Genomic DNA, 9,633 nt, shown 5'->3' with positions numbered 1-9,633 from the left:
GAAAGGAATGTCAGGCTCACATGTGTGAGGGGGGGCAGGGATCGGTTGCAGAGAGCACAGTAGGAAATGACAGCAGAGATGAAGCATGGAGCTGAGTTGCCTTTACTCCCTCCTGCTGTTTTTCACTTCCGCGTGAGCAAAGGGGCTGCCCAGCCTCAGCGCCTCTTACAAAGGTGCCACATGCTAGTGTTGGATGTCGTTCTCTCACCTGGCCCCTTTTCAAGCAAAGGTTTGGATGGCACAGAAACATCAAAAGTTTACGTGTTTAGCTGAACCTAGAAGTCTCCTGTTCCCACCCCCTGCCCAAATCTCCAAGAGGGAGGGAGGGGGCCAGTAATTTCCTATCCTTCCACCAAACTCTTTTTGGGGGGGAGGAATGGCCTGCAGGCCTGTTCCCTGCTTACCTTAAGGACCCTCATCCCCAGTTTCCGCTTCAGAGGGCTGCATTCCTGCTTGTGGTGCTCATGTGGCTAAGGCCTGGGCTACACTAGCGGTGGGGCGGGGGGTCAACTAAGATGCGCAACTTCAGCTAAACTAGTTGCGTAGCTGAAGTCGAAGTATCTTAGTTTGACTTACCTGGCCGTCCTCATGGCGGTGAGTCAACTGCCGTGGCTTCCCCGTCGACTCTGCTTACTCCTCCTGCCGAGGTGGAGTACAGGCGTCGATTAGCGGATTGATTTATCGCATCCGGACGAGACGTGATAGATCAATCCCCAATGCATCAAATACTACTCGCCGATCTGGCAGGTAGTATAGACGTACCCTAAGGTAGTTTGCCTCATGGCTGGTGTGATCCCTCAGCCTTCCTGTGCAGTCACCTTAGTCAGGTCTCATTTCCCCATTGCCCTGGTGGTGGTCTCCTTCTGTCCCTCTCATACACTGCAGTTGTCAGAAAAAAGGCTGATGTGCTCATTTGGATGGTGCTTTTTCAGTCACTGGCGAATGCTGCTTCTCTTTGAGTGTCAGAGAATTGCATGAGGCCAGAATCTGATTGACTTTGTGCTGGAGTAAATCAGCAATAAAGGCAGGGGTTAGATGCCGTTACATTGGAATGAGGCCCAATGCTTGTGTCTAAGCCAGGCAAATGAACTGATTTTGATGTGTGTAAAAAAAGGCTCCTCATCTCCACCCCTTCCACGTCTGTATATATGGTTAGGGGAAGGTTGCACCAGCTCATTTTTCAAGTATAGACAGGACCCTAGAGAAAACAAACTAGGGATGAGCAGCTCTTCTTGGGTGGCTTACCCCAGCTTCAGCATGAGGAAGAAAATACTAACAACACCACCTCCAAAAACATGTGGGGAAGCTGAGTGAAAGGAGGTTCAAAATCATCTACTGACTAGAGAGCAGGCCAGAGCCAATGCTACTAGGAGGAGGAAATTAATACCAGTGCAGCTAGGACCTGGCTAATAGCCTTTGGAGATTGCAAACTTGGACAGGAGGCCAAGTTCTGCCCTTGTGGATAACTCTAGGGATAAATTCATCACTGGCTTCGGCAATGTTATAAAGGAATTAAATTGGCGCAGTGGTGGCAGACATGCTCATAACATTTGTGTGGGCAGGTGTACAGAGAATGGCATTGCACAGAAAGTGGCACATAGGGATGTGTTTTTATGACATTTCTATCCTGGCAAAAGCTTTAGTGCAGATGCAGTTCTACCTTCATAAAATGTGCTTTAGGGGTATAACTTATTTTGTTTAGGAAACTGGTATAAGGTAAGTCAGCAAAAGAACTCATGTGCCTGTGTTCCCACTAGGAGAGTTTGCCCATATAGCTATACTGGCAAACCCTTTCTAAGGTAGACAAGGTTTTAAATAGTTTGCATTAAAGCCTCAGGCCTGTTAAATGCCTGGCTTTCAGGAATGAGACTCCTAGCCTCCCATTATTGCATCAAGCCCAGGGGCCCTATTTCACCAAGTCAACAGATTGTCATAGCGATCAAAATCCAAAACCTGCCCATACAGTCCAGACAGTGTCAATTACCATGGCAAGTTTGTAAAAACAGCAGCAAACAAGAGAGAATGTTCCCAATCTTTATTACTGCAGACCCATAGGAATCCATTGTGTATATTTCAGATATAAAAATCACTCCTGAAGACTTCTTTCCCTGCTAGGAGAGGGAATGGAGTGTTCTCGTGCCTCTTGTCGCTGAGCCTCTTTCCTTCTTCAAAGCACATTTAGCCAAGTCTGACAAAGAAACCACACATGACAACTGAAAGCAATTTCTAAAGCACTGGCAGTGGAATCTCCATCAATAAAATGGTATTTCCACCACACATCCATCCACAGACCTAGCTTACATGATACATAAAAATCAGTGCAAAATACTGCACTACCCTGAGAGTGTCCCTTAAAATTTGGGATGTTTAAAGATTAGGGTTCTTACACTCCTGGATTCTGCCCCCTACTGCATATACATAGCAGAGAACAGAGAAGGATGCCTTTATGATCAGAACATCTTGAACACTTTGTCCATTAAAACCCATATCACACAGTGAAATAAATGCAGGCATCATGTTTATTTCAACACGTGATTTTAGGAACAAGAATTGAGACTGGATCATATCCAAGATCCATCTAGTCCAGGCTCCTGTCTGATACTGATCAGCACCAGAAGCTTCAGGGGAGAGTGAAGGAAACCCTATTGCAGGTAGCTGTGGGATAATCTGCCCTCCAGGAAGGCCTTGTTTTAATCCCTAATAGTTAAGAGAGTGATTTAAACCTGACACACCAGGTTTTATCTCTCTTCCAATTTTTTGCTAACACTAACTTTTGGAAGTCTGACTGTTTTTATTATCCAGGTAAGGGTCCAATCCCTCTTTGACTCTTGCTAATTTTTTGGCTTCAAAGACAACCTGTGTCAGTGAGCTCCACATTCTAATTATGTTTCTATCGGATTTGCATTCACTATTTTTCAAATTTCTTTGACTATCTGTTCATGTTGTGAGACAAGAAGAAGAGAAACTCCTGCTCTACCTTCTCTAGACCAGACATTATTTTATGTTTACTTTTATCATGTCCTCTCTTTCTCACCTCCTTTAACGTAAACCCTAATCTTGTTCATTTTACTTCATAGGAGAAATTTTCCTTGTTTTTAATCATTCTCATCACCCTACTCTGAACCCCCTCTAATGCTGCAATAAAACCCAGCTATCCTTTTGGCCAGCATACATATACAGCCATAGCACCTGCAGTGCAGTGATTATTTCAGTGTGTAGTCACATGGCTTTGTTTTTTGTTTGTTTCCTCTCCCGAGCCCCAATCTGACTCATGGCTCACAGGAATACATACAGTGTATTCACTCACCGTTCTTTCATTTGTTTTATTCTCCTCCTAAAAAAAACAAAACAAAGGCAATTTAATGCAAAAATTCTATAGTAATGCACTGTTGAGTTTCTAAACAATGTGTTTGTATTTCAAAAGGATAGAATTACACACTGCAGTAGCAGTTACTCAGGGCTTGTCTTCGTTACTGTGCCAAATTGGTGCGGCTGCCTTCAATCCAGCAGCGCCCATTTAGCACATCTGGTGGAGACACATTATGTTGCCAGGACAGCACTCTCCCATCGGTGTAACTACTCCACCTCAACAAGAGGTGGAAGCTATGTTGGCAGGAGAGTGTCTCCCACCGACACAGTGAGGTGTAGACACCGCTTTACGTCAGTGTAACTTACATCATTCAGGGGGTATTTTCATACTCCTGAGTGACATAACTTACATCAACTTAAGCGGTAGCATAGACAATGCCTCATTCACAGTATACCTGACGTTCTACATGCACATAATATAACCTGGTACACAGAATGGCCAGGTGGTTATACAGGTAAGGGATGGAAAGGGGAAGTACACAGTGCTATTATAAGTTCATTATACTATGGTGCAGTAAATCAATTTGTAAACAAATAGCGAGAGCTTGGCGTGGCTTTCTTTCTTTCAACATGCGTAAGCACTTCTGATGCCTAGTGTGGCTATGCTATGTTTCCATGAACAAGCTGGATGCATGTGGGGTGGGCATTTGAGTTTGTTTGAGATTCTAAACCTACAAAAATCAGGACTTTGAAAAGGAGCGATCCAACGGCTCCGTGAGTCTCTTGCACTGCACGCATTTGCAGGATGTTGCTTCCAAACATTCTGAGCTTGAGCAATCAAGGCAAAGTCAACACACCACCAAACGTAATTTATGCTCTTTCCAAGTACATTCACCAGGAAAGTCAGACCAAATGGTAACATTTCAGGAAAGTTATAAGCACTTGAAAATGTGGTCTCTGAATGAATGTGTCTCATCAGCCATATTCATATTTCTGCTAGCACAGCCCCAGTACGTTAGGGCCAGATGCTGCTTGACTTGCTCATGTGAACAGTCCAACTGCGGCTAGTGGGACCACTCCTATGAGCATAGGGTTATTAACACAAGGAAGCTGGGAGTGAGCCTCTCACCCTAGGCAGACAGGCATGTACTAGCTCAGTTTGAGCTAGTGTGCTAAAAATAGCAGTGTAGACACTGCAGCTCAGGGAGTCCCCCAGCTTGAGAGCCCAACCCCAGCCTCCACATGCTATGGACAGTGGCAGAATAAGGAAGAGATGTACGTACTGCAAACTCCCAGTTCCCTGAACTAACCTTCCCATCCCTTGATAACCATCAGTGGAATTTCATGGTTCAATAGTTAAATGACATCTTTAAGGGTTAGGGTAAAAATCTCTGTGAGTTAAACCAAATACAGTGACAGACTCCTTTGGACAGGGGCTCCTATGGCATAATGCTCTCATTACTGCTTCCGGGCAACAATGCTGGCAGTCTGCAAGAGATCCAGATGCTGCTGCCTCTGAGGGACAGTCTGATGGAGAGAGGGGTGCTTCTCCATCCTGTGTAGTCAGGATGATGCCCTGAACAAAGTGGGTGCAGCTTCCTTCCCTCCCCCAGGGACCGAGCCCCAATGACTAAGGCAGGGAAAACAGATCTCAAACTCACCTGACTCATCTTCTCTTTTTGCAGGGGCTATATCGGCCTGCGATTGCCTGTCTGATGTAGCAGAATGGCTCACCACCAGCCCTCCCTGCTGGGTCTCGTCAGGCAGTGCATCATACAATGCTTGGCTGGCTAGGACAGCATAAGGGCTCTCTATAACCTCTGCCGCACTCTGTTCAGCAGCTGTTTCGCTGAGAGGAGAACAGGCTGCCACAGGAGGAGGACTCCCTAATATCTTGGTCACAGATTCTCCATCACCCAGTGACTGCTGTCCCACCACTGAAGAGTTCTGAGTCACTGCTATGTCTGTGCTTCTGTGGATGATCTGATGAGCAGCACTGATGTGTTTCCGCTGGGACTGTCTCACTGTACACAAAGAAGAGAGGATTTTCACTTGGAGCCATATTGCATGAATTTTCTGCATGGACACCCACTCTCCCCTATTAGCTTACAGGAGCTATGAAAAAACCTGTCTCAGGAAAAATCATACCTTTCTGGTTTGGGCTGATAGGGTTCTACTGCCATCTAATAGCAGCAAGCAACCTTGTATTTTGCTTTGAAGACTAGCTGTGGAAATGGACAGAACTGCCAAGTGAGCTTCTTTCCTACTCAGGGCAAATACTCCTGTGTTTTTTAAAATCATTTCCCCATCACCATTTGTTTATTGAAACAAATCTTTGAAAGAGTGCATCTGAAATCTGTCCTCTAAACCACAGGATTTTTACTCTAGCACTGGTGCACACACTGGCTTTTTAAAGCGTTGTTACTACATGATTCCTTATGAGTGCTGAGCTGAGTTCACTGTAGGCTACTGCTTTGTTGTTGTAGGTTTGCTGATGAGTGCTGAGTCAAAGAATACCTGAAACTGGAGACAGAGTAGACCCAATAAGTCATCTAGTTTATCTCCCTGGGACAATGCAGGACAATTCGTTACTGTACATTTTATAGTTTTCCTCCAATCAAACACTCCCATCCTTTGCTTGGGTGACAATTCCCCAGTCTGTGTAGATGCAGGGAAGGGCAGTGTGGGTTGGTGATGGGGCAGAAATGGTTCCCCACAGTCCCGGTAAGGGTCTCAGGAGGGCCAGTGAGGCCAGACAAACAGATCTGCAGGCATCAGCAGTCTCCAAGGGTTACAGAACCATGTCTCGGCGGAGGGACGGTACATAAGTGGGTAGAGCTGGCACTGAGGGTTCAGGCTATAGGAATACAAAGGTGAGAAGGCATGTTCTGGCTCAGAGGACCTCTCCAAACCAGAAGACAGGTCCGGTAGAGGCAGGGCTGTCGTGGTGCGAGGCATGGTGGTCCAGGAGCAGGAGAGGTTCGGTGGTCGACAGTGCCAGCAGAGACAGGCAGAGCGAAGCAGGATGCTGCCAGACAAGGAGATGTTCATCCACCATAGATGGAAGCCTCACAGCAGCTGGAGATCCAGAGCATTGAGGGGAACCAGCGTACGGCAGCATTGGCTCAGCCGCTGGCATCAAAGAGGACAAGCATCCCAGTGTGCCTGGGACCAGGCATGAAAGTCAGGATGGTCCCGGCCATGTTGACAGTTCTAGGGGTGAAGGCAGTGGGCAATGCATCACGGCTGGAAGTGGCAGTGGCAGGATGCAGTGATGTGTGGACTTACACTCCATAGAAGACGTCTTTGGAGGTGGAGCGGCTGGCTCAACACACAACTGGCAGAGCTCAGGGAGGCAATGCTGCATTTGGAGGTGCTTCCCATCGGGGAGTCACCCTTACACCCATGTCGGTGTTTCTTATGCACACGGTGAGGCTTCAGCAGTACCACTGAGGCTGCACGAGAAGGGCCCGGAGAAGCACTCACCGTCGGTGACAGCCAGTGCTCTGGTGGATCTGTCGGCACAGGATCCGATTGCTCACGGGGGTGCATATTCTCCTCCATGAGGTGTCTGCGGAGGTGAAGTTCTCCAGCTTCCCGAGTTCGAGATGGGAAGGAGCAGCAGATAGCACTTTGGGCGATGATGTGAGCTTTGCTGAGTCAACAGAGACAGCACTGGTGTTCATCGCTCACAGAGAAAGAACATGGGCACGAAGCACAGCTTTTAAAGCCAGCTTGCCGGGCCATAGCCTTGGGATGGGGAGCACCCCATGAAGGGAAAAAGGGGAGACCTAACTAACAATAGCGGACAACTATATGCAACTAGAAGAAACTGTTTACAGGAAAAAAACAGACAAAAGGTTCTCTTAGCAGGTTAAGAGCACTGAGGAACAAGGGATTCAAACTCTGGCCACACGGCGTTAAGAGGGAACTGGAATGGTGTCGAGCCTTAAAGCCTCAGGATGTACCATGCATCCAAAGCATATGTGGGTCAACGAACACTACTATGAACAGTTCTGGCTGGGGTGCATAGCACGCATGTGAACCCACATTTGGAATCCACATAGAGACCATCATTCCAAAAAGAATTCCAGATGTTATACCAATTATATTAGACCAATAAAAACCAGCAGGATCTTATTAAAGGGGACAAGACATTTGTCACATTTATTGTAAATACCACAATAAAACAAAAGATAACAGTAAACAACGTTGTTTGGCTACTTATTCCTACTACTACTTACTTATTTCTTATACACTTATAATATAGATACATATATACACACACACACACACACTCATTCGCACAATCATTCATACAAGTTTTGTATAGATACTGAATTTTTCAGGCTGGTAACGCCCTAACCATTCATTCATTCATTATTTAAACTAGGCACTCATTCACATACATTCTCTATCTTAATCCCATCTATTTCACTCTCTCTTTACCTTTCGGGGTCTTACCAATTTATGTGAGACTCCCTGTCTTTTATCATTTAAAAATGAAGTGAGATGAAAACTTACAGAGGGTGGGGGTCTCTATCTATGTACTACTGTTTTGGCTTACCGCGGTGATTACAAAGTAGTAATTACACAGTTTTGCCTGAGGCACAGAGTCAATTGATGGCTTGAGTCAATTAACCAATTAACAGCTTACAGCGGCCGTTAAAAAGTAAAATAGCGACTACAAAGTGTCACTTAGAGAACGGGCACTTAGAGTCAATTAACGTTTACCAAGTTTTATACAAAGTATTTCTTTGAGCAGGCTTCACACAGACACAGCTTGTGGCTTGCAGGTTAGAGGTTACGTCTCGGGAATCACATTTATTTCTAATATAACCCTTTAGTTATAAAGTATCAATTAACAATAAATCATTTCTAACAATAAATTATTTTTAACAATAAATCATTTTTCATATAAACTATGTCTAATATAAACCTTCTTTAATATCCCTACACAGACTCCATCAACTTCTACTCCCAACTGGAACATCCACAGGATTCTGAACTTAAACTTGCCAGGCATGTTGAAAAGGGGCAACAATATGCATCCTACTATTTTGTTTCTTTTTTGCCTCTGCTCAATATGGAGCATGGGTTTTCATTGAGTTATTTATGATGACATCCTTATCTTTTTCCTGAGTGGTTACCTCTTGTGTTCTCAATTAAATGTACATTGCTAAAATATATCAATGGAAAGATGGCTTTTTTGTATTTAAGTCCAAAAAATAACTCACTGCAATACATTTTGCTAATTGTAACTCTCTAATGCACAGATCTACTCTGAAAAGTGGCTATAGAAAAGTGGTCCTATCTGATCCCTGGATGTAGCTGCAGACTTCAATGACCATAATTGGTTTGTACTGACTACTCTGTTAGCCTTGCAGAGCCTGCACAGATAAGAGAGGGAGCTATTCTAGCTCACACACCATCAACAGAATTGTTTGCTAGGTGCTTGATTGTTGTTGTTGGTGATACACAAGCCAGGAAGAAGCTAGCATGATTCTTAAAGCCCAGCATGTGTTTGCAGGGCTTGTAGTTAGCAAATATTTATATTTTTAATCAGTAAACTGTGAGCACATTTGCTCTGGAGTCAGAGAGAGACAATAAAACATAGAACCCCTATTATGCTATTTTTTACATTTGCTTTTCAAAGTCAATACACACTTTATGGGGAGCATGTCTGCAAGCTTCTGAATGGACCAGGCAAGAGAAGTCTGCTGATCAAGAATAGTCATTCTATCCCAGGGGTAGGCAACCTATGGCACGGGTGCCGAAGGTGGCACGCAAGCTGATTTTCAGTGGCACTCACACTGCCCCGGTCCTGGCCACCGGTCCGGCGGCTCTGCATTTTAATTTAATTTTAAATGAAGCTTAAACATTTTAAAAGCCTTATTTACTTTCTATACAACAATAGTTTAGTTATATATTATAGACTTATAGAAAGAAACCTTCTAAAAACGTTAAAATGTATGACTGGCACGCGAAACCTTCAATCAGAGTGAATAAATGAAGACTTAGCACAGCACTTCTGAAAGGTTGCCAGCCCCGGTTCTATCCTGATCATCATCATGACACATGGATTTCTAATGTCCTTCCATTCTCTGAACTATGGAGCCATAATATTCAGACTTGATTAAAACAATGCCTTCCCTACAATAGCATAAGATTTTCCACTGGAAACATGATGTCGCAGAATCAACCATAAGACATTATATCTGTTCCTAGTTCTGGGCAAATTAGCAAGGAACAAAGAAAAACAATAAGTTTCCTTGTACATTTCCTATTTGCATAAATTAAATAAATATTAGGGACTTTTGCAGT

General features: G+C 44.5%; 1 protein-coding gene across 2 annotated transcripts in view; it reads right to left on the bottom strand.

Moving 5' to 3' along the window:
• Positions 1-2,020: 2,020 nt before the first annotated feature.
• Positions 2,021-9,633, bottom strand: part of MAATS1 (MYCBP associated and testis expressed 1) — a 61,633-nt gene continuing 54,020 nt past the window's right edge. For both annotated transcript variants that reach the window (XM_030534109.1, XM_030534119.1), the window contains exons 17-19: positions 4,971-5,333; positions 3,308-3,334; positions 2,021-2,188 (exon numbers count right to left, since the gene is read on the bottom strand). In XM_030534109.1, coding sequence (XP_030389969.1) covers positions 3,324-3,334; positions 4,971-5,333 — 374 coding nt within the window. In that variant the 3' untranslated portion in view covers positions 2,021-2,188; positions 3,308-3,323. The remainder of the gene's footprint in view (positions 2,189-3,307; positions 3,335-4,970; positions 5,334-9,633) is intronic.

The sequence above is a fragment of the Gopherus evgoodei genome, chromosome 1, assembly GCF_007399415.2.
Source record: "Gopherus evgoodei ecotype Sinaloan lineage chromosome 1, rGopEvg1_v1.p, whole genome shotgun sequence".
Lineage (NCBI taxonomy): Eukaryota > Metazoa > Chordata > Testudines > Testudinidae > Gopherus > Gopherus evgoodei.
The sequence above is the reverse complement of the archived record's forward strand: the minus strand, read 5'-3'. Positions and strand labels throughout refer to the sequence as shown.